General features: G+C 46.7%; 1 protein-coding gene across 1 annotated transcript in view; it reads right to left on the bottom strand.

The window, feature by feature from the left end:
* The window catches only part of LOC111975913 (rab GTPase-activating protein 1-like), a 179181-nt gene that overhangs the window by 45320 nt on the left and 108470 nt on the right, over nt 1-25391 (bottom strand). The window contains 1 exon segment of the mRNA XM_070447710.1: nt 6197-6310. Within this exon segment, the coding sequence (XP_070303811.1) occupies nt 6197-6310 (114 nt within the window).

Below are 25391 nucleotides of genomic sequence, written 5' to 3'. Positions count from 1 at the left end.
TTGTGTTTCAACGTGGGATTAAAACGTATTTAATTGTAATTTTTTGCCAACGATCTACACAAAATACTCTAATGTCAAAGTGTACGAAAAATGCAAAAATGTGTAAAACAAAATATGAAAAATAAACACTAATATATCTGGATTTCATAAGTATTCCACCCCATGAGTTAATACATGTTAGAATCACCTTTGACAGCGATAACAGCTGTGAGTCTTTCTGGGTAAGTCTCTAAGAGCCTTGCACAGCTGGATTGTACAATATCAAGAAACATTCTTTAAAAAGATATTCAAGCTATGTCAAGTTGGTTGTTGATCATTGCTAGACAGCCCTTTTCAAGTCTTGCCATAGATTTTCAAGCCGATTTAAGTCGAAACTGTAACTAGGCCACTCAGGAAAATTCAATGTAGTCTTGGTAAGCATCTCAAGTGTATATTTGGCCATGTGTTTTAGGTTATTGTCCTGCTGAAAGGTGAATGAGTCTCCCAGTGTCTGCTGTAAAGCAGACTGAACAAGTTTTCCTCTAGGACTTTAACTGCGCTTAGCTCTATTCCGTTTGTTTTTATTCTTAAACTCCCTAGTCCTTGCCGATGACAAGCATACTCATAACATGATGCAGCCACCACCACGCTTGAAAATATAAAGAGTGGTACTCAGTGATGTATTGGATTTGCCCCAAACATAAGTCTTTGTATTTCATTTCTTTGGCACAGGATGCATGTTTTGGAATAGTTTTATTCTGTACAGGCTTTCTTTTCACTCTGTCAATTAGGTTAGTATTGTGGAGTAACTACAATGTTGTTGATCCTCAGTTATCTCCTATCACGGAAATTAAACTAACTGTTAAAGTAACCATTGSCCTCATGGTGAAATCCCTGAGCGGTTTCCTTCCACTCCGGCAACTGAGTTATTAAGYATGCCTGTATCTTTGTAGTGACTGGGTGTATTGATACACCATCCAAAGGTTAATTAATAACTTCACCATGCTCAAAGGGATATTCAATATCTGCTTTTATTTTTTTACCCATCTACCAATAGGTGCCCTTTTTTGTGAGGCATTGGAAAACATCCCTGGTCTTTGTGGTTGAATCTGTGTTTGAAYTTCACTGCTCGACTGAGGGAACTTACAGAAAATTGTATGAGTGGGGTGCAGAGATGAGGTAGTCCTTCAAAAATCATGTTAAACACTATTATTGCACGCAGAGAGTTATACTTATACGACTTCAGCACATTTTTACGCCTGAACATTTGTTTCACAGCAAATGTGAAACAAGTCAAGGGGTGTGAATAGTTTCTGAAGGCACTGTAGTCTATTAGAAAGSTAATGGTACTGTATGTTGGCGACGTAGAGAAAATGTTGCTGTTGTTGAGCTGAGAGAAAATGCCATTTTGAAACTAATTTCCAGCAATTCAACACAGTTTGGRATGGAGCTGAGAGACAATTTAGAAGTTTTAAAGCTCATTTCCTGCAATTCTATGCATTTTGCCATGGTTTATGTTGTGTTCCTCTGCTCAAACATACAATCAACGTGCTCTGAATGACTTTTTTGTGTGTTCTTTTGTGTGATTCTCCCCGGCTGTCTAGCTTTTATTTGATTGTTAATTCTCAAAGATGGTATTATWAAAAAATATATATACAGTGRATTCGGGAAGTGTTTACTTTTTCCACATTTTGTTACGTTACACCCTTACGTTACACCGTTACACCCTGTTACGTTACACCCTAAAATGGATATAATAAAATAAAAATGACAAAGCAAAACTTTTTTTTWAACTATTTGCAAATTTATAAAAAAGAAAACTGAAATATCACATTTACAACTATTCAGACCCTTWACTCAGTACTCTATTTTAGCACCTTTTGCAGCGATTACAGCCTCAAGCTTTCTTGGGTATGTTGCTACAAGCTTGGCACACCTGTAATTGGGGAGTCCAATTCTTCTCTGCAGACCCTCTCAAGCTCTGTCAGGTTGGATGGGGAGCGTCGCTGCACAGCTATTTTCAGGTCTGTCCAGAGATGTTCGACCGGGTTCAAGTCCGGGCTCTGGCTGGGCCACTCAAGGACATTCAGAAACGTGTCCCGAAGCCACTCCTGCATTGTATTGACTGTGTGCTTAGGGTCGTTGTCCTGTTGGAAGGTGAACCGTCGCCCCAGCCTGAGGTCCGGAAGGCACTGGAGCAGGTTTTCATCTAGGACCGCTCTGTACTTTGCTCTGTTCATCTTTCCTRGATCCTGATTAGTCTCTCATCCGCTGAAAAAACACCACAGCATGATGCTGCCACCACCATGCTTCACCAAAGGGATGGTGCCAAGTTTCCTCCAGATGTTCAATCTTGGTTTCATCAGACCATCAGACCAGAGACCTGTTTCTCAGGTCAGAGAGTCCTTAAGGAGCCTTTTGGCAAACTCCAAGCAGGCTGTCATGGGCCTTTTACTGAGGAGTGGCTTCCGTCTGGCCACTCCACCATAAAGGCCTGATTGGTGGAGTGCTGCAGAGATGGTTGCCCTTCTGGAAGGTTCTCCCATCTCCACAGAAGAACTCTGGAGCTTTGTCAGAGTGAGCATCGCYTTCTTGGTCYCCTCCCTGAGCAAGGCCCTTCACCCCCGATTGCTCAGTTTGACCGGGCAGCCAGCTCTAGGAAGAGTCTTGGTGGTTCCAAACTTCTTCCATTTAAGAATAATGGAGGGCAGTGTGTTCTTGGGGACCTTCAATGCTGCAGACATTTTTTGGCTACCCTTCCCCAGATCTGTGCCGTGACACAATCCTGTCTTGGAGCTCTACGCTCTGACATGCACTGTCAACTGTAGGACCTTATATAGACAGATTTGCCATTCCAAATCATGTCTAATCAATTGAATTTACTACAGGTGGAGTCCAATCAAGTTGTAAAAACATCTCAAGGATGATATCACTCCAGTGTAAATTGCTAAATTGTAWTTACTTCGCCACTATTGGCCTATTTATTGCCTTACCTCCTTACTTCATTTGCACACACTGTATACAGATTTMTCTATTGTGTAAAAAAAAAAGATCAATGGAAACAGGAGGCACCTGAGCTCAATTTCGAGTCTCATAGCAACAGATCTGAATACTTATGTAAGAAAGGTACTTTTGTTTTTATTTTTAATACATTTGCAAACATTTCTAAAAACCTGTTTTCCCTTTGTCATCCCTTCACATGTTTTATTTAATCAATTTGAGAGTAAGGCTGTAACGTAACAAAATGTGGAAAAAGTCAAGAGGTCTGAATACTTTCCGAATGCACTGTATATATTTCAATATATATTTTCTGCATGCTTTCTATCTGGTTTTGGTCGTTTAAGTTGATAGTGAAACTGTTCTTCCATCTCAAAAAATTAACATTTAGACGGCCAGCCTAAGAATGTTCTATACAGAAAAAATACCTATAATTATCTCCATTGAATGTAATTTCAGCCATATTAACCGGATAGTTAGATTTTGGTAATGAAGTCTTATCTTTTTCCCCCCAGTCAGATGAACAGGAACAGCTAGCATACCAACTGTTCCTTCAGACTTCCAGTCATTGCACTAACACTAGTTAGCATTGGCTCGTGAAACTACCTCTAACTTACTAGACTCAGAAAAAGAAACATAAAATGCTATCCAAGATCGTATTATGTTGCAGCTAGCGATATTAAAAATAATAATAAATAATATAAAATCTTTTTTTTTTTTTTTTTTTTTTTACATTCAAAATAAGACCCCCAGCAGTACCCAGTTCGAATATCTCTGGCCTGGATGATATAGTATAACCAGCTGTCACACTGATAGTACATGTTGAGTTGGGAGATGAACAGCATAGAAAGCATATTTCCTGAGGAGACGGCCTCGGCCCTCCCGTTTCTTGCTGAAACCCTTTCGGGACTGTCTTTGCCTGAGCGACTTTAATCTGGCTGTGCCAATCAAGAGATGGAAAGCTACGCAAAGCCCTGTTTTCAAAGGGCAGATTTAACAACAGAGGGAGAGGGGGGGTGCGCAGAGAGAGAGAGATGGCTCCCTGTACAAGTCTTCTTAAAAGAACAGCAGTCGGTAAGCAGTTGGCGTAACTCGCTCCTCAAAATCTAGTTCGGGGAATCAATCTACTGTGGGGAAAGACGACAATAATATGTACTTAGTTTACATCTCATAAAACTCTATTCTGCCCTACTAGTGCATACATTTGACTTCACTCGAACCCTCTGTCCTAGGGGGTCTACCTAACCATGTCCTAAGCGTGACATAATGGAACACATAAGCTGCTACGTAACTACCTGGCTTGTGATTCGTACCATCAAAGGGCCCGCTTCAGTATTGKGATAAGCATTCATTGATGTCAATTGGAGCCTTGCACGAAAAATTGAAGTTAAGCACGCATACCTATCTAAAGTTAGAATACAGCTCGTAGTGTGTAAAGGGTTACCGTCAGTTGTCATCATGACCGTTCATGCCATCTAGTGGCATAATTATTGGTGGAAACGGCTAACCTTACCAAAATGGATTGAAATCGACATTTCCATGCATCTTGCTTGCTGTAACAAGCTTTACAYGGGTATCTTGAATCGCCCTCCATTGCTTTTAATATGAAAATGAAATATGGGCATTTCACCTATTCAATTGGTTTCCTGTTTGGCAAAGAATTCACATGAAAGTGTAATTACATTTACATTTTAGTCATTAGCAGACAATCTTATCCAGAGKGACTTACAGGAGCAATTAGAGCTTAGAGCCTTGCTCAAGGGCACATCAACAGATTGTTCACCTTGTAAGCTCGAGGATTCGAACCAGCAACCTTTTGGTTACTGGCCCAGCGCTCTTAACCGCTACGCTTAACTGCCACCCCCGGAGCTATACCTCGCCAGGCTGTCTCGGGACTGAGAAAAGTTTGATGGAGTGTCACCATTCAGCTCGCTTTGCCGTGGCTTGAAGGATGTACAGTGCTAGATGGATGGGGGACCGTGATAGACGACATCCCTATTTGTCAGTCGGACCCATTTTTAAAATTTATTTAACTAGGCAAGTCAGTTAAGAACAAATTCTTATATACAATGATGGCCTAGGAACAGTGGGTACAACCAATCACGTGATGGGAGAATGCTGGAGAATTTGACCTAATGTTCACATTGTCGCCCTGTTGTTTCCTCTATACTGTATTCATAAAACGTGCTGATCTAGGATCAGTTTTAGCCTTCTAGATCGTAATGAATTACATTTTTTGGTACATGGGGGGGGGCTGTTCCTAGAACAGCCTGCAGCTGGGGGGTTTTCTTCCTACCATACTAGCCCTGACCCCATTCCTTCACAAGGACATCACAGGTACATTGAACTTACCTAAAATAAAACACTTTAGGAAGAAAATGGGAGACAAAAGTGTGTCTCTTCAGGATGTAGCCAACCTTATCAAGAGGCAATCTACATTTATTTGCATACAAATGAGAGCCTGGCACTCAACTGGCCTAGATGGTAGCAGAGGATGATAAGGCTTTCTGACACTCAACATTTGCTCCGCCGCAGCATGCTTCTGTGTTGTCTGAAAAACGACGTGGGACACATGTAGCTTCATTCTGGACTCGTAAAAATATACATTTGATTTGTGTAGCTTGTTTCCGAACTCTAAAAGCAAGTCACAAAGTCAGCTACTGCATCTGTGCGTCCCAATATGTTTTACTYTGGCAACTTGGTGTGCACAGTATTGTGTGGTTTGTGTTWGCTTGTACGTTTCAGTTTATCAWTTATAGTTCTGCGCAGACCTGGGTTCAAATACTATTTGAAATCTTTCAAATACATTGAGAYTAAGATCTAGCCTGCTTGGAGTGCTGGATGAATGGGGTTTGCAGTTTGGGGACTTTTCTATAGGTCCATTAAGCAAGTCAAGCTCAATCAAGCACAGATMAAGTATTTGCAATGATTTTCAATAGTATTTGAACCCAGGTCTGGTTCTGTGTACTTATTTATTCATATCCAAGTTTAACATACAAGGTAAGCTGTTAGCTGCTCTGGCGAGTGATCCTGGATAMCTTTAGTGGTACAGAAACATCAAAACAGGTATCCCACCCACTGGCCTGACTCATACTCTCTTCTATCTTTCCTGTCTCCTCTTCACTACCAAACCCTAAGAAAACAACAAAATACAGAAAAGATCCACAAACAAATCTTTTTATTTTATTTTATTTTTTTAAAGAGTGCCATCCATCCGTACCTTACAGATCTTGTAAAGGGAATCCTGCCCGTCTCCATCAGTGTCTTTGAAGTAGTCYTGAGCAGGGAACGTCCGGTGGATGTCTCTGGTGATCACTCCGTCCTGGGCAGAGTCCTGCAACACACAACACAAGGACTGTTTTATGCCTTTATACGCTTTAGGCTACATTCACCTACAACATAAGAACTAGAATTCTGTGTGACCCCACAAACCACTTTACACAGATGCACGTGCACCACACATTCGCATGTACGAAGAAAGACACGGGCTTCCATTGGTGTCAAAGCAGATCATCTTCAACAGACTAACGAGCTGTTCCAGTCATTCAGTAGAGACAACCAGAATCACAGTCAAAGAGAGGAACTTTGACTATTGGACACAATTTATCTAAATCAACCATATCACGTGTGTTTTTCAAATATCTACAGTACGCACAAGGAAAACATCCTCAGAGGAACAACGGAGCGAGCAAGAGAGAGAGAGAGAGCGGACCAAGGAGGAGAAAGAGAGATAATTATATTTTCTGGTTTTCAGAACGTTTGCTGTGTGAGCGTCGCCCGGTGGTGTCCCATTCCACTCAGCTGCTGCAGCTTGGGCTTCTAATCTGCAGCGCAGCACTTCCTCCAGGATGACTGGCAGCCTGGCATTCTCACACTAACAACTGTGAGCTGCAGATAAAACAGGCCCCGGCACACTGACGGCTCTGACTGCTGTGTGTGTGTGTGTGTGTGTGTGTGTGTGTGTGTGTGTGTGTGTGTGTGTGTGGGTGTGTGTGTGAGTGAGAGAGAGGACTGTGGGCTTATACACATGCGTGTGACAGAGTGCGCGAGGAAGAACGAGGAAAATACACTGTCGTTCTCATTCGGCCTCTCTGTAGCTCACTTGTGTACCACAGAAGACGGACTGCCAGGCAGGCCAGCCTTTGCAGGTTTGAGAGGCGCGCGAGTCAAAACAAATGTGCAGATTGACGTTCATTGTCATGAGTCTTGCCCCGGAGGCAGAACGGAGCGGTTTCCACTAGATGGGCCAGCTGCAAAGTCAATATCGTACAAATTCATTTTTTGGAGTTGTGCTTTTTGGTCTTCATTTAAGGTTAGGGCTAGGCATTAGGGTTAGCAGTATGGTTAAGGTTTAAAATCAGATTTCATGACTTCGTGGCTGTGCCAGCTAGTAACCACTCTGCAGAGCTGCCTCCAGTACATGAGTCATCTCAATAAATGCCAACCTGCAACAAACGCACTAAAGTAAATGACACTCAATTGTGTGTAATGGAGTTAAAGTGAAGTGGAGGAAGGCACTGCTGACTGCGCGTTTCGTCTGTTCCCTCGTTCTCCATCTCCAACAGAAAGCGTATTTATTTGGGCTCCCTCGCCTCTCTCCCCCTCTCTCTTTAGCTCTTTGTTAGAAGTGGGGAATTGGGGGTCTTTTTCAATCAAAGCCGGTCTCCAGCATTTCCAGGATGAGGTACAATTTCACCAAATTATCTGATTAAAGAGCAATTTTATATTAACATACCCTTGAATTTCCTTTTGTGTCTCACTAAGTGTTCAGCTAAGTACATGAATTCAATAATTTCTTCTTCCAGTGGGAAAAGAATGATATTTCAGACAAGTCTCAGAGACCCAGTCATAGCAGGGTTGGATTTCATAAGACTCTGGGCCATGATTTGCAGTGGCTATATTGAGCCTTTAAGAGCCAATGGCGTCACAGCAGGCCAAAAGGTCAAATGTCAAATGGTTGTCAGCAGCGGTGCCACAGGGGCACATTCGGTCTTCACCCCCCTCTGCCACCCTCTTCATGGGAAAAAACAACAGAGAAACTGTATCAACCAAGGACTGGGCACAGCCTGGCATCACCAACACACAGGACAAAATTAAAATCAGCTCACATTAGGTAGATGTTGCCCATACCCCCAGACCGAGAATCAGAATAATGATACATTATAACAGTTCATACATGTTTATGCCAAGTTCTAAAGTATTGTATGATACCTGCAGGCTTTAAGTAAAGTGTTGCTCAAAGAGGACTGGGTTAGGACACTGCTGTGTTTCAGCTATTTCTGCCCAGCTAATGCTAATTGTATGTGTGTAGCTAGTAGCTTTCTCCATATAATCGGGCCAATACGCTAAGAACAGTTTAGGGGGCAACTGATTAATTTCATTTCAGGAAGCAAACAACAACCGACAGTTGAAGGGCTTGACTGTCGCTGCCAGCCTGGCACACAACAACCTGTAACGCTTTAACGAGATTGGAAACGAGGAGGGGGCGGTATGACAATGCATTATGGGTAGGTTGGAACTAAACATTTGATATGCTTTCATTACAAGCGCAAACACCAAAGAGATGAAAATAATATGAGCGTAATAATAGCGTAGATACTAGCATGCACATGTACTCGCATGCACATGAAACATACATGCACTCTGTCGCTCAACAACCCACCCTCCCACACCACTATTTAAGCGGTCCAATAATTAAACAAAGTGCAGCACCATGACAACATCAATCTGGGTCTGGAGGAATCTCGTTGACAGGGCCAGTTGTAAACAGTTTGATTAAATTAACGGCGCATGTCACTACTAATTAAAGGCATCATTAGTCAACTAATGGCAGTAAATAAGGCTACAGTAGGTCTCCTCTCTCTAATTCGCTCTTCAGATGAGCTACCCCTCCGATACAAAGTCCTTGGTGTCTCTGAATCCGTGCCACTGGCTTGTCATCACTGCACTCGAAGAAAGGGAGCGATGAAAGGGAGAGAAGACAGGATGTCGGAGGTTGGATTTGGGTGCGTGCACACTTGTGCATTGGTCAAATGATATTGGCAATGCGTGTTTGTCTGTGTACAATATACATGTGAGATGTGTGGGCATATATTATGCATGTGCATGCTCACATGAGATCATGCACGAGTGTGTGCACCAAGGATTTAAATATGCACACTAGATCACTGACAGGGGGCAATGTTTTGAAGTCAGCGCGCCTCCATCTTGGCACTCCCTCACCATTGTCAACATTTTTTGGAAGCTATAAATATGCATTTATTAATGTATATATTTATTTTAGCCACATGTATTCTATTATASACCCCTTAATATAATGAACTATTAACTGACTTGCCTAGTTAAATAAAAGGTTAAATAAAAACGGCTTACTTTTAAATGATGTTATGTGAGCTAAACATAAAAATAAGAAATGAAAACATATATTTAGAAAATTCCTTCAAATACAATTTCTGGAAAGTTCTAATATTACTGTCCCCACTATAACAAAACTACTAAAATACATGTCATTTTGTCCTTGAAACATGTAATTGAATTACTGTAGGATCCCATTCATTCCAATGGAGGACTGCTCRTACTGGGTTGTGCCATTATGGCCGACCGGTGGCTTCAAAGCCTCTCACTGGCTAATACATAGCATCAACAATCCAGGGTTTATATGAATCATTGGTGTGCACGTGTGTGTTCTTCATCACTTCAAAAGAGGGGGCCCTCAAGCTGCTTAGTGCAGAACTTATTTCATCAGTCGATTCAGGGGCTTGGAGTCGGGCCTTTGTCCAAATGATTCATGGGTCGGCTGAAAGTACAGTAAAACGCATGTGGTGGTGCTACCGATCCGCTACCGTCATACTCGCACTGGATACTGTACTGGATGGTTATGGTAGGACCACTTTGTGGCACTATGGGTGACCTAGATTTACCAGGGGCTCAAAGACACCCCCTCCCCCACACAATCTTAAAGACAACATTCAGGAATCTCGGTCTTTCTCTAGACACAGACACACATACTAACACCCCCTTCCACACACTCGTCATAACATTTTCACACAAGGTCAGAATCCCAATGAACCATGTTACGCTACATGACATAATAAATATGCAGGAATTTAAAAATCATTAACTGAGGCAGGATAAGATCAGAGTGCTGAGAGAGAGAGCGAGAGAGAGCGAGAGAGCGAGAGAGAGCGAGAGAGAGCGAGAGAGAGCGAGAAGAGCGAGCGAGAGAGCGAGTGAGAGCGCGAGAAAGCGGAAGAGCGAGCGAGCGAGAGAGAGAGAGAGAGAGAGAGACGGAGAAGAGAGAGAGAGAGAGAGAGAGAGAGAGAGAGAGAGAGAGAGAGAGACTCATGCGGTCTTGCTAGTCCCTTTGGAGTAACTGTCTGGAGTGGGGGGGTAGACAGTGACAGAAAAGGAGACAGAAACAAAAAAGAGAAAGAGCTCTTCTAATTGCAGCTCGGGGGCCTGTTGGCAAGACAAGGCATTACTCAGCCTCACCGAGCAACACAGGCAGGTAACCCATTTACCACCCCGAAATAAAAAGTGCTGATTTTGCCAAGTCAAGCACCGCCCTCTGCCTCGCAGCTAACACCTCCACACCCATCGCCTCATTCCCCGACAAGCTCACTCTGTAACCAGAGCCGGTGGTAAGTCAGTCAGGTGCAAACCTCAAGTGCCGCTAGCGCCTCAGGCCAGATGCGCCGGGGAATTGGGTACTACAGCAGCAGGGTAAATTGAGGTCAGCACCAGTAAAAGGAGATGCTGATATTATAGTGTGTGAACAATGTGTTCGCCGCAAGATAAAGGCAGGGAATTATGCTCAACTCAAACACGATTAAGATGCGTTAAATAAATACGAGCCAAATGCTGCCCTGAGGATGCCTGGGTTGTGTTGTGTGTCTGGGAAGGACAGTAATCGAAGCTGCGATCCTGGCGCAGTCACTAGTTAATTATACAACYACTGAGACCTTGTTCTGCCCCCCACCATCTCTCCAGCTCTCTCTTTTAGTCCATCGCTTACTCAATTACTCCTCTTCTCTCTTTCTGTGTGTATGAAAATGAATCTCATCTGTGCGCAGCATCATAAACCCCATGGTTCCTGACAAATAGGCTTCACAAATAAGCTTAGGGAGCAGGGGGGCTCTAAATGGTCATTTAGTGACAAACATCTGTGAAAGAAACCTGCCTCGTGCAAACAGAAGACACTGTTTTTTTCCACTGGCACAATTGCTAAGGCTAATCCGACGCTAGCCCTCTCAGTTTGCTCTATGGTTTGACGGCTCAAGCCCTGCTGTTTGGCTGGCCGAGACCCGGTTAACAAGCCACCGCTGGCCCCTGTCAGATTTCCCCCGGTCACAAGAGAAAGATAAAAACCGATGACCTTCAAGCCCATTGATCTGAGGCCGGCTCACCTCTGTGGCACACCGGGGGATCACTTCGAGCACTGCTGGAAGGTTCCACACAGGCTGGTTGTGGTTGGGGATAATTATGCCACATATGGGACAGAGGTCTGTGTTGCTATCCTCTTGTCTAGTTTAAAGCCCAATCTTGATAATCGTTCTAGTCGTTGCACGATGACGTTCTATTCTAGCACTACCATATGTGTTTCTACTGAGCCAAGATATGCTAGTACTGAAATACAACAACAAAAATGTGCAACGGTTGAGGGTTCCCGAGGGAATGGAAATCAACGTCATAGAAAGCCCCATATGAGTTGGTCGGGATGGGTTTTATGCAAATACATCAAATTTGTCAAACTATTAAAGAGGTTACTCATCAGAGAGTAAACATGTTTGCGTCAGTGGAGAAGGCGACGAGAATCGCTTAACCATGGACATTCTTACACCCTTACATGTGGCCACACGGGACCGCGTTCTGTGAAGCGTGCTTCCAAGCAGAGTAGTCAGAACCTGGGTCGAGCAGCCCCTTAAACAAGGTTTATGTAATAAGGGTTTCAGATCCACTGCTGGGAGGCAGCGATGCCTCTAAACTTCAAGAGCCGGGACTGCTGGGATGTGTGTGGAGGCTCAGATAGGAGAGCAAGCAGTCAGAGCCCATTAAGCCCGACGTGACAGCCAGTCCAATCAGCGTGGCAAGAGATCCCGGCTGACAAGCGCTGCTAGCCTCCTGCCTAGCGACTCGGAGAGAGAGCAACAGTAAGCCAGACAGCTAGCTGCATTGTGCATATGAGACAGCTCCCCCTACTCTGGGCTGACGTGGATGCACTGCACATTAGACGCAGCGAGAATGAATCCATTAGTTCCTAGGATGTCACCTGGTTATGAAGAAATAGTGTGAGTCTGGTTATCAGACCCGTGCACAAGTTTCAATGAGCAAGCGTGACTAGCTTGCCCTGCGCATCGGTAAACACTGTGCGGTAAGGTCTTCCCCGCCCAACACATGTTCCATTTAACTAAGCTCGTTTCTAGGACTTTCCAGAAAGTTCTCAGTAGCGTTGTATCCTAACAGTGCATGGGATGGAACATTGCCCGGGAGTCTCTTGGAGCCTGGTCGACGTGTGTGACTGAGGCAGAAAGACGGGCATGCCTTCACCCATCTTCATCCCAGGCTGAGGGGATCAGCGCCGTCACCAGCATGCCACCCTGCTGCACCGTGACCCAGATCACTGGAGATGCCAAAGCGCTCACCCCCCCCCGTGGGGAGAGAGCGAGGGCGGTGTAGTGCAGCGGCTCAGATGAACAGGCAGCACGGCGTGTCAGAGAGCATGTCTGTCTGAGGACTAAACCTTGGCACGCCTCCAAGGAGAGGACCCTTCTCGGTCATGGTCGTGACGGAGGGGCTGGATTGAAAGTAGACATTGATCCATAACTGGTTGTGGGAAGTCATGAGGTACCGTCATACTTATTACCGTCATAATGAGATGGCACGACGATGAGTTAAAACGTTCAATCACGTTAAGTGTGTATCTATGTTCTCTCATTCTCCCTTATTCACACTCCCCTCTTTTCAGTTCATCAACTGTCCCTTTYGGGGTTGTGCGTCAACGGTGTGAAACAAAGGTGTCCCATTTTCTTTCCCCGCTTTKAAGGCTGGCAATACAGTTACGGTTAATCACACTGTCAAATGGAAAATATCCAAGGACAATGTGATACTGAATAAGTAGGCTTTTACCTCTGGCCAAACCTCTGGAGGAGACCTGCAGCATAGAGAGACTGAGGGAGGCTGCCACTGTGCTCAGGGCAGGCAGGGTGAAGGAGACCGAGGCTAAGAGAGAGGAGTAGAGCCAGGTGATTGACAAAGGATATTATCTGGCCCATTTCTCCCCTGGGTGAAATCTAGCACTTCAAAGCAGCCCATAATTGAAATGGAAAAACAGCTGCATTCTTAGCCTGATCACCACAGTCCAACCTTGCAGAAGAGCAACCAAATAAAAAGGTGAGAGAGGGGGATGGAGGTGGGTGAGAGAAGAGGAAGAGGGGAGGGAGGGAAGGAAGGAGAGGTGGGGTCGGGTGCCTTTTAAGCCTTGCCAGTGCAGACAGATTCATTTCGTTTATGCATTATGCATGTGTGGCGCTGCGTGTGATCATGCTGACTGCTTGTTATTAAGTGTGTCGTGGGGAGAAAACACACAGCGCGTCAACAGACCTCACACACGCTACCGCCTCGAACTTAGTCAATACTAGCATTGCGCGAGCGAGAGAGGGAGAGATCGCTTTCTTCACTGATTGGAGTGCCCCAGCCGCCATAAACCATGCGCCAACACGTAACATCGCTCCTAACACCTGGATCGCCACCATGTCTCATTTGTCATCCCCAGGCCACCGTAATATATTCCGCTAATATTCAGACAATGGCAGTCCGTTAATTAAAAATCAAGTCCCTCGGCGACCTTTGTCCTTTTGTCGAAGCTAGGAATTTTTGGGGGGACGTCCCTCAGGGGGTACAACAGCTGGCCGTCTTGACAGATTGCAAACTCATCTGTCGCGGTGTTGTCATTGTGGTTTTAATGGCCAATGAGTGGCGATGCATTCTAATTTGTCCGGAACTGTAGGCCTATTCCAAGTGGAGTGCACTTGGCGCCAACTCCGCAGAGTGAAGCAGGGTGCCGGAGCAGGATAGGAGTGCGGCCAGCCTGGTGGTACAGGGCACCGAATAAAGTGCATCCCCCGGCTCCTGACATTTCTATATTTGTGTTTATACCGGAGGACATGGATTGTGTCCTTTCTTACCTCCCCATCAGGGCTCGGACTGAGCTTTGCCCTGGCGAGGGACAGTCTGGGGGGCAAGCTAATTGAGCGCGGTGGACAGCACTTCTGGTGAGCTGGGGATAAAGCTGCGAGGTTGGATGGGTTGATTAGTGTGTGTGTGTGTGTGTGTGTGTGTGTATGTGTGTGAGAGCATCTGGTGTCAGTGTCTCAGTTCACCTCTCTGACCCGGCTGTGAAAGCCAACATGAGAACACAGTGTACTCCGACATGCTCCAGTACAGGCACACACCACAAGGTGAAGGTTTCAAAGCACAGTCGACAAAGAAGACCGAAGGAGACCCTGCTGTGCCAAAGTATAATAATCTTAAATCATTATTTACAGCACTTACAACACGACATAAGTATCAAAAGSAAAAATATATTTACCTAGAGGGAGAAAGGCAATAAGTGCACTGAATAAACTACACTGAACAAAATTATAGATGCAACATGCAACAATTTATGTTACAGTTCATATAAGGAAATCAGTCAATTGAAATAAATTAATTTGGGCCTAATCTATGGATTTCACATGACTGGGAATACAGATATGCATCTGTTGCTCACAAATATCATTAACAATAAGTAGGGGCGTGGATCAGAAAACCAGTCAGTATCTGGTGTGACCACCATTTGCCTCATGCAGCGCGACATCTTCTTCGCATAGAGTTGATCAGGCTGTTGATTGTGAAATGTTGTCCCACTCCTCTTCAATGGCTGTGAGAAGTTGCTTGATATTGCGGAAACTGGAACATGCTGTCGTACACGCCGATCCAGCGCATCCCAAACATGATCAATGGGTGACATGTCTGGTGAGTATGCAAGCCCTGGAAGAACTGGGACATTTTCAGCTTCCAGGAATTGTGTACAGGTCCTTGAGACATGGGGCTGTGCATTATCATGCTGAAACATGAGGTGATGGCGGGGGATAAATGGCAAGACAAAGTGCGTTCAAATTGCCATCGATAAAATGCTATGGTGTTCGTTGTCCGTARCTTATGCCTGTCCGTACCATAACCCCACCTTCACCATGGGGCACTCTGTTCACAACGATGACGTCAGCAAACCGCTCGCAAACCGCTCGCCATACACGACATCTGCCCGGTACAGTTGAAACTGTGATTCATCCGTGAAGGGCACACTTCTCCGGCGTGCCAGTGACCATCGAAGGTTAGCATAACTTGTCCACTGAAGTCGGTTACGATGGCGAACTGCAGCCAGGTCAAGACTCTGGTGAGGACGACGAGCACGCAGATAAACTTCACTGAGATGGTTTCTGTTGTGTTTATATTTTTGATCAGTATATTTACAAGGCCCTTTCCCACTCCACTCTACCTCCCAGTCAAAGGCTACATACAGACCATATCTACAGAGCACCTGGTAAATCTTTCTGGATGGTCAGGATAGGACTGGACCCCATAATTGCCAGTCACCTTTGTATCCCCCCTCAGAAACAGATGGAAATGTACTGGAAATGTGCTGCGTTGGGCTTCAATTTGAGCTGAACCCTTCAAGTTACCATGGCTATTCCCTCCTTCCAATACATTCTCCAGTTGCTCTTTCATTCCCAGCACTGATTTCTTCACAACCTCAAAAGGAAACTTGTTGGATGACAGTGATAATGGGTAACGCCTCAGATACAGGAGGGACACAGAGAGGCTGGACATTCTGGAAGAGATCGATGTGATCCTCTGTGTATGAGAGCTGTTCCAGCTCAACATCTCCCCTCCTCAGCTCAACCACCTACTACTTCAGTCGCACTGCAGCCCGAATAAAACGCAGCTTTTTTCCTTGGGCTCTGATCAGCTCCTTCCCCTCAGAGCGTCTTCTCTCAACGGAGCMTATCAGCTCCGCAAATATCCTCTCGCAGTCATCCACCACTGCCTGGGCACAGAGTTCGAGTGACTCCGCAGCCTGTCCTACATCCTGCATCTCCTCCTGGRTCTTCTGGGATTCTCTGATGGGATCCCCCCCAATTTCCTCTGTTTCTCAGTCCARTCTGCAGCAACAGAGACTGTATCATGGCCTTTATGTTCATCTGACAAACKCTGTTAATTAACAGATACACTGTTGATATGTGTGGCGGTAAACCTCAAACAATTTGTCATGAMTGCAGCAGATCTTCTCCTGTAGTCGTGTGGAGGCTTTGACCAGGTTGTGCTTTTTATAAGGCAGGAGATTCATAGTGAGGCTGGAGGCGAGTCTTATAGTATGAGGCCAGGCACACCAGACAGGACTTGACAGCTTTGAGTTTTCTCCCAGTGCAGACATCACACTCCACATCTCCAGGTCCAGTGTAATAGCGAGCAGAAATATCAGCTTGGGGTCCCGTCTTCAATTTCTCCACTAATTCTGCCAGCAGTGTTTTTTCTCAGTACTTGGGATAAAGCATTTCTTGCACAGGGGGCAGCTGTTGACACCCCACTGATCATCGTTAATCCAGAAGTCATTAATACAGCCCATAAAGTAGCTGTGTCCACAGGGAATAGCTACRGGCTTCTTCGGTAGATCCAGACAATTTTTTTGTTGTTGTTGTTGATGCCATTTTGTTTCACTTTCTAACAGACTGAGCAGCAGTGTATGAGAGAAACACTACATGACCAAAGMTAGGTGAATACCTGCTCGTCTAACATCTCATTCCAAATGTATGGGCATTAATATGGAGTTGGTCCCCCCTTTGCTGCTATAACATCCTCCACTCTTCTGGGAAGGCTTTCCACTAGATGTTGGAACATTGCTGTGGGGACAAGGCTTCCATTCAGCCACAAGAGCATTAGTGAGGTCAGGTACTGATGTTGGGCGATTAGGCCTGGCCCGRAGTCGGCGTTCCAATTCATCCAAAAGGTGTTCGATGGGGTTGAGTTCAGGGCTCTGTGCATGCCAGTCAAGTTCTTCCACACCGATCTTGACAAACCATTTCTATATGGACCTCGCTTTGTGCACAGGGGCATTGTCATGCTGAAACAGGAAAGGGCATTCCCCAAACTTTTGCCACAAAGTTGGAAGCACAGAATAGTCTAGAATGTAATTGTATGCTGTAGTGTCACAATTTATTTTCACTGGAACTAAGGGGCCTAGCCCGAACCATGAAAAACAGTCCCAGATCATTAGTCCTCCTCCACCAAACTTTACAGTTGGCACTATGCATTGTGGCAGGTAGCATTCCCCTGGAATTTCTCCGTCAGACTGCCAGATGGTGAAGCGTGATTCATTACTTCAGAGAACGCGWTTCTACTGCTCCAGAGTCCAATMGRGGCAAGCTTCACACCACTCCAGCCAATGCTTGGCATTGCGCGTGGTGATCTTAGGCTTGTGTGTGGCTGCTTGGCCATGAAAACCCATTTCATGAAGCTCCCGACGAACAGCTATTGTGCTGACGTTGCTTCCAGAGGCAGTTTGGAACTCGGTAGTGAGTGTTGCAACCGAGGACGGACAATTCTTATGCACTTCAGCACTCTGCGGTCCCGTTCTGTGAGCTTGTGTGGCCTACAACTACACGGTTGAGCCGCTGTTGCGCCTAGACGCTTCCACTTGGAAAGGTGGCATCCTATGACGGTGGGTACCCCGTTGAAAGTCACTGAGCTCTTCAGCCACACCATTCTACTGCCAGTGTTTGTCTATGGAGATTGCATGGCTGTGTGCTCGATTTTATACACCCGCCAGCAACGGGTGTGGCTGAAATCTCTGAATCCACTAACATAAAGGGTTGTCCATATACTTTTGTATATATATAGTGTAAGTATCGTTTCTCTAGAAGGGTTTGTGTAGATAGGTATTGTTTCCATAGAGGTGTTTGTACAACACAACTTCCTGTGAGTGTACTCTGAACCTGTAGAGAGTGTGTCGGGGACAAAGTTCAGGAAGAGACTGGCTCTGATTGGACAGACAACATCCACAGCACTTATGATGCGTTCGAAAATGGCAAGTGGCAATTCTTCTTTATTGCCATAGTAGTGTTATTTAAATTGACATTATGTGGACTACTCTCTACACTCCACTGTAGCTTGTTCGGAGTTCTATTTATTTGCGCATAGCAGCCAAACATCCTCCAAATATGCATACATGAATGAATAACACAGCTATTTCTGAGCGGCACAAATACCCATATTAATTACTCCCTATTTTTAAACTTCACATAAACTCTCAGAAACCTCTTCCCTTGCAGTGTGGCTCTGCGTTGCCATAGCTACGCTACTTCAATGAAGTCTTGGGCTGCGGTAGGGAGACACTAGAGACGAAACGCGGAAATATGTAAATTCTCCCTTATACACACATACAGTAGGCAGGCATATGGGAACAGAAACCAACATATAAATGTGTACGTAAACATGTAAACACACACACACACGAAAAGACAGTACACACACGCCTGCAGGCACAGTATGTCACAAACACATAATTTCAGGGGGGAATCAATTGGTTACTTGAAAATATTCTAATACATTTAATCGAAGACACCAGACACTGAATTGGGAGAGTTTGCACCCCACCCAATAAAAACCAAACTAGATCTCAATCACAACCTAATGCGCATCCAAACACCAATCAGCTAATATAGTGGACCATAATGCAAACTGACCACCACATTCAATGACAAACACTTACTTCAAAAGGCAATCTGCAATAACAATCCACCGCCCTGGTCCATCTCCAGGAGGAGTGGGCTTCGGTGGCTACATAGATGGAGGCTCTCTCTCTCTCTCTCAAACACACACACACAAGCATTTGGTATAATTGTAGAGATAGAGCAGTGGAGATCATGGTCTGGTGTCTCTCCCTATACTTCAGTGACCTCCTTTCTGTGCTGTGTGTCATTAGGTGTGAAATGAGTTCCTGAAAAACACGGGTCGCGTCTCAAACGGAACCCTGTTCCCTGTAGAGTGCACTGCCTTTGGTCAGGGCTCTGGTGACAAGTAGTGCACAATATAGGGAATAGGGCACCACTTGGGACATAGGGTGGGCTCCGTTCATCTTGTCCTGTACTCGTCTGTTTTGCTCARTGCACAGTCCCAGATGTGGCCAAACCGAAGCCGACTTGGTCGTCCGCCCTGATGTGAGCAGTAGCTGGCACACAAGCGAATTGTGAGAAAGTGGGTTATGTGCTCAAACTGGAGTAGAGGTGCTACCTTAAAATGATCGAGTCATAACGCATGTGAATTGTGKATGAAGGCGGGTGGACACACAACCACGCGTATCCCCGTTTCAGGGACGTGTGAGCACATGTTGTGGTGCGCGGTGTTAACGTGCGTGGAAACACGCATAGGCCCAACTTCACACAYGCGCAGAGACAAAAGCATTGAGCTCAAATGACGTGTTATGTTTAAAACACCAAAGGACACAGACACAATATACTATAGTAAACAGTGCCCGAAGGGTAACTTGGCAAGCCTCATATGATCTCTATGCAAGCATCGGGCCGTGAAATCTACCAGCCAAGCTCAAACAGGGGGAATATTACACATGCACGCACCCAATCTGTGCAGCCACTGCTGTCACATTATGATTGACGTAACCACTTACACACACACATGCATGTTCAGTTGCCCACACACACAGGTACACGTGTACTACTCACACACATTGGCAGACAAACCCACACAGACCATCCTCGTATGTGCTCAAAGGCTGCAGTGAATGTTCCCTCTTTTACTAGCCACAAAAGTCTAGACACACACACACACACACACACGCTCTCTCCCTCGCTCTACCCCCTGGGGAGGCTGTTACCACACTCCTCCAAAGTGGCCACTTGTTGGCTGATTAAACGGCGCTAAAACTCGAAGTCGACTCCTTAGGGAGGCGGCCACTGAATTTTCACTTTCTCTTCCTCTTCTTCTCCATCCCCCTCTCCCTCCTGCAGGCCTTCATAACCTGTTTGTTCAGCTTCCTAATGACATTAGTTGGTTATTCCATGGCTGGGGGCTATTTCGGGCCCTGGGACACATGATCCCCTTGGCTGGGCTTCTCACAGGGAAACAATGGCCAGAGAGTCAGCATGACGTGAGGCTGGCTGGCTCCTAGGGGAGAGCAACGTGGGGCTGCAGATAGGGAGGGAACTGCCGGCAGATGGGGAACGCACTGCCGCAGACTGGGAGGGAACCATGCCGCAGATGGAGACGCAGCGCAGATGGGAGGGAAACGACTGCCGCAGATGGGAGGGAAACCGCACTGCCGCGCAGATGGGAGGGAAACCACTGCCGCAGATGGCGAGGGAAACACATGCCGCAGATGGAGGGAACACTGCCTGCAGAGCAGAGGGCAAAATCCACTGCGCGCAGATGGGGAGGGAAAGCACTGCCCGCAGATGGGAGGGAAACACTGCCGCAGATGGAGGGAAACCTGCGAGATGGGGTGGGTCGCATTCAATGGGTTGTATTATTGACGTTTCCAATTTTTTGTTAATGTACCAGTACATACTCAAAATACTGGATGATACACATACAATCAAACACACAAAGTGAACATGTAGCTGCTGCATGAAATCCGAACTAATTGCAAAACATCATCATAGGTGTTGATGATCCTTTCTTGGTTTCCATGAAAATGCAAAGGGCAGAATATTTTTTCTCCGAACTAATCAGACAGAGGCTTTGACAGTCGTTTCAACGCCCTCATCAAAAGAATGCAACGGCATTGAAAGGAAAGACATTACACCACCTAATTACACCATGTGTCGTCCTTTGAAATGACCCAAAGAACTTTCCATTTCAATAAACACCTACCAAACTCTTCAGACCCACTTCTAAAGCTTCTGATAGAATGACGCACAATACAGATGCCCTCTTTCTTTCCCTTCCTCCATCCAGGAGGGCCTATACTTCTTATTCTTCTCCTCCCTTCATTGTCCATCCCTCCTGTGCTCCCTCCCTCCCTTATCCTTCCTCCTCTCTTCTCCTACTCTCCTCCTCTCTCCTTCACTACCTCTCCTCATTCCTCCGTCTCTCCTTTCCTATCCCTCCGTCTCTCTACTTCCTCATCCTCCTCTCTTCCTACCTTTCCTCATTCCGGTCCTCCTAACATCTCCTTTCCTCCTCTATCTCTTCTCTCCTGCATTCTCCTCTTCTCTACTTCCATTCCCTCTGCATCTTCCTACTCTCCTTCATTCTCTCTCACCTCTGACTCTATGCTTCCTCCTCCTCTCCTCTTGCTCCTCCGCGCTTCCTTCTTCCTCCACGCCTCTCCTCATCTCTCTCTCTCCTTCCTACCTCTCCTCATTCCTCCCTCTCTCTTCTCTCCATCCTCCTCTCTCATTCCTCCCTCTCTCCTGTCCTGACCTCTCCTCATTCCTCCCTCTCTCTTCCTACATTCCTCATTTCCTCCTCTCTCCTTCCCACCTACTCCTCATATCTTCCCTCTCTCCTTCCCTGCCCTTCTCTCCTTCTCTCCCTCTCCTTCTACCTCTCCTCATTCCTACTCTCCTCCTCCCAACTTCTCATTCCCCCTCTGCCTGTCCTACCTACTCCTATCCTCCCTCTCCCTTCATTACGCTATCCAAGACCTTAGCTCTCCTCATTCCCCCCGCTCTCTCTTCCCTACCTCTCCTCATTCCCCGTCTCTCCTTCCCTACTCTCCTCATTCCCCCGCTCTCGCTCCTTCCCTACTTCTCTCATTCCCCCGCTCTCCTTCCCTACCTTCTCCTCATCTCCTCCCTCTCTCCTTCCCTATCCTCTCCTCATCTTCCTCCTCTCTTCTTCCCTTCTCTCCTTCATTCCTCTCTCCTGCCCTACCTCTCCTCATTCCTCGCGTCTCTTCCTTCCTACCTCTCCTCATATCCCCGCTCTCCTGTCCTACCTCTCCTCATTCCCTACCCCCTCTCTCCTCCCCTCTCTCTTCCTCTCTACCTACTCCTCATTCCCCGCTCTTCCTCCGCTACCTCTCCTCATTTCCCCCCGCTCTCTCCCTTCCTAGCTCTCATTCCCGCGCTCTCTCCTTCCCTACCTCTCCTCATTCCTCCCTCTCTACTTCCCTACCTTCTCCTCATTCCTCTCTCCTTCCCTACCTCTCCTCATTCCTCGCGCCTCTCCTTCCTACCTTCTCTTCATTCCTCCCTCTCCTCATTCCCCCGCTCTCTCCTTCGCTTACTCTCCTCATTCATACCCTCTCTCCTTCCCTACCTCTCCTCATTTTCTCCTCTCTCCTTTCCCTATCTCTCTCATTCCTCTCTCCTGCCCCCTGCTCCTCATTCCCCCGGCTCTCTCCTTCCTACCCTCTACTCATTCCCCGCTCTTCTCCTTCCCTACCTCTCCCTCTCCTTCCTACCTCTCCTCATTGCTCCCTCCCACGCTCCCGCTCTCCCTCCCGCATCTTCCTCTCCTTCCCCGCTCTCTCCTTCCTACCTCTCATTCCCGCCCGCTCTCTCCTTCTACTCTCCTCATTCCCCGCTCTCGTTCTCTTCCCTGCTCTCCTCATTCCCCGTCTCGGCTCCTTTCCCTGCCTCTCCTCATTCCCCGCTCTCTCCTTCCCTACCTCTCCTCATTCCTCGCGTTCCTCCTACTCTTCCTCATTCCTCCTCTCTCCTTCCCTCCTCTCCTCATTCCCTCCTGCTCTCCTCCTCCTACCTCTCCTCATTCCCTCGCCTCTCCTCCCCTATTCCCCTACTCTCTCATTTCTCCCTCTCTCCTTCCCTATCTCTCCTCATTCCTCTCTCCTGCCCACCCTCCTCATTCTCGCGCTCTCCTTCCCTACCTCTCTCATTCCCCGCGCTCTCTTCCTACCTCTACTCATTCCCGCGCTCTTCCTTCCCTACCTCTCCTCCCTTCCGCTACTCTCCTCATTGCTCCTCCCCTCCCCACGCTCCCTCCCTCTCTCATCCCCCGCTCTCTCATCCCTGCCCTCCTCTCCTCATTCCCCCTGCTCCTCATTCCCGCCGCTCTCTCCTTCCCTCCTCTCCTCATTCCCCCGCGCTCTCTCTTCCCTGCCTCTCCTCATTCCCCGCTCTCTCCTTCTGCCTCTCCTCATTCCCCGCTCTCTCCTTCCCTTACTCTCCTCATTCCTCCCTCTCTCCTTCCCTACCTCTCTCATTCTCTCTCTCCTTCCCTACCTCTCTCATTCTCGGCTCTCCTTCCTACCTCTCTCATTCCCCCAGCTCTCCTTCCCTACCTCCTCATTCCCCCGCTCTCTCTTCCCTACCTCTCTATTCGCTCCCCTCTCCTTATTCCTCCCTCTTACCTTCCCTCCTCTCCTCATTCCTCCTGCTCTCCTTCTCGACCTCTCCCTCTCCTTCCCTACATCTCCTCATTCCTCCCTCTCACCTTCCCTACCTCTCCTCATTCCTCCTGCTCTCCTTCTCAACCTCTCCCTCTCCTTCCCTACCTCTCCTCATTGCTCCCTCCCACCTCCTCTCCCTCCCATGCTCCCTCTCCCTCCCTCTCTCTTCCCTACCTCTCCTCATTCCCCCCTATCTTCTTCCCTACCTTCCTCATTGCTCTCTCTCTCTCTCCCTCCCCCCCCTCCTTCCTTCCCTTCCTGCCCTTTCTCCCTCTCTCTCTCACTCTCTTCTTCCCTCCAGCAGGAGAGGAGAACATCTGGAGCTCATTTTGCTCCTCTGTCTCCAGCTGGTCTTATAGTGGACACGTAGCCACCTGAGAGAGGAGAGGTAGACCACAATGATAAACACTCTCCTTCACCTCAGTGACCCTTCTCCGTTTCTAACCACAGTGGACTCACTGTGCCCTGTTCATTTTGTGTGGAGAGAGGGAGAGGTGAGACTATGCTGTATAGGGAAAGGGAGTACATTGTCAGTTGCACAACTGAATYCATTCAACTGAAATGTGTCTTCCGCATTGAACCCAACCCCTCTGAATCAGAGAGGTGAGTTGGGGGGCTGCCTTAATCGACGTCCACATTATCGCCACTCGGGGAGCAGTTATTGTGGGTTAACTGGGGGGTGCTCAAGGGCAGAACGAGACATTTTTCCACATTGSCGGCTCGGGMATTCGAACCAGCAACCTATCGGTTACTGGCCCAACGCTACCTGCCGCAAAATATATATATACAAAATATACGCGTCTACGCAAGAAAGCCTGTATGTTTTGAAGCTGGTTTGACTGTGTGGTGAGTATTATATTATAGGGGTGTGGCAATCGGATTCGGCACGTGCTCATGGCTAATTCCATTTCCTGGTTGTCCTCTACATTTACATTACATTTAAGTCATTTAGCAGACGCTCTTATCCAGAGCGACTTACAAATTGGATAAAGGTAAAAATAAACATCTCCCTAGTGCTAACCTGGACAGGATTGCCATGTGTGGTAGAGAAAAGTGTTTGKGAAGAGAAGTGCGCAGGTGTGTGGGGGCCTGTGTGTGTGTTTAAGCGTGCARYTGCGCTCATGTGAGAACAAAAGACAGAACACAGCGCTTTTGGGGGAAAARTGTCGTCTCAGGCCAACCTGGGCGACAAAACAGCCAGGGAGCACGTCCCACGTTCCCTATTCACTGTGCAAATGCCACCGCCGTGACTGTGGCCATACTGACGCCGGCTTGAGCACGCTAATCAACTGCATAATGCCGCYCGCTGGTCGTATTAGCATGTGTAACACTGCCTTTGGGATTACAGAAGGGGACACATGAGGGCTGGCTGAGGYTTGCTCTCTGGTCTTATGGTGTTTAAATATTGTTAATAGATTATTTCATGCAATAATCACGTTCATATTTAATTCTGCTAGCTGCTCTTAATCGGGTGAGGGTGGACACAGAGTCTGTCTATCGGCGAGTCGGTCTGTCCGGGCTTAGTCCACCTGCGGTTTAGCAGCATGCAGGGTTTGGRGTGAAAAACGCGAGGGAACGAAGGAGGGAGAGAAAGAAAGGAAGCTTCTCCTCCTGTCACAATCCTATCAATCACGGAGTCAACCAATCACTCAACCACCACCACCCCTATACCTCACGAAGCAGTGCTTGAACACAGCGAGAGATAAAAAATATATATACAGTGGGAGAAAAGTATTTGATACACTGCGATTTAGCAGGTTTTCCTACTTACAAAGCATGTAGAGGTCTGTAATTTTTATCATAGGTACACTTCAACTGTAAGAGACGGAATCTAAAACAAAAATCCAGAAAATCACATTGTATGATTGTTAAGTAATTAATTTGCATTTTATTGCATGACATAAGTATTTGATCACCTACCAACCAGTAAGAATTCCGGCTCTCACAGACCTGTTAGTTTTCTCTTTAAGAGCCCTCCTGTTCTCCACGTCATTCTGTATTTACTGCA

The sequence above is a fragment of the Salvelinus sp. IW2-2015 genome, linkage group LG16 (assembly GCF_002910315.2).
Source record: "Salvelinus sp. IW2-2015 linkage group LG16, ASM291031v2, whole genome shotgun sequence".
Taxonomy (NCBI): Eukaryota; Metazoa; Chordata; class Actinopteri; order Salmoniformes; family Salmonidae; genus Salvelinus; species Salvelinus sp. IW2-2015.
Note: the sequence above shows the minus strand (reverse complement) of the source record. Positions and strands in the feature narration are given on the sequence as shown.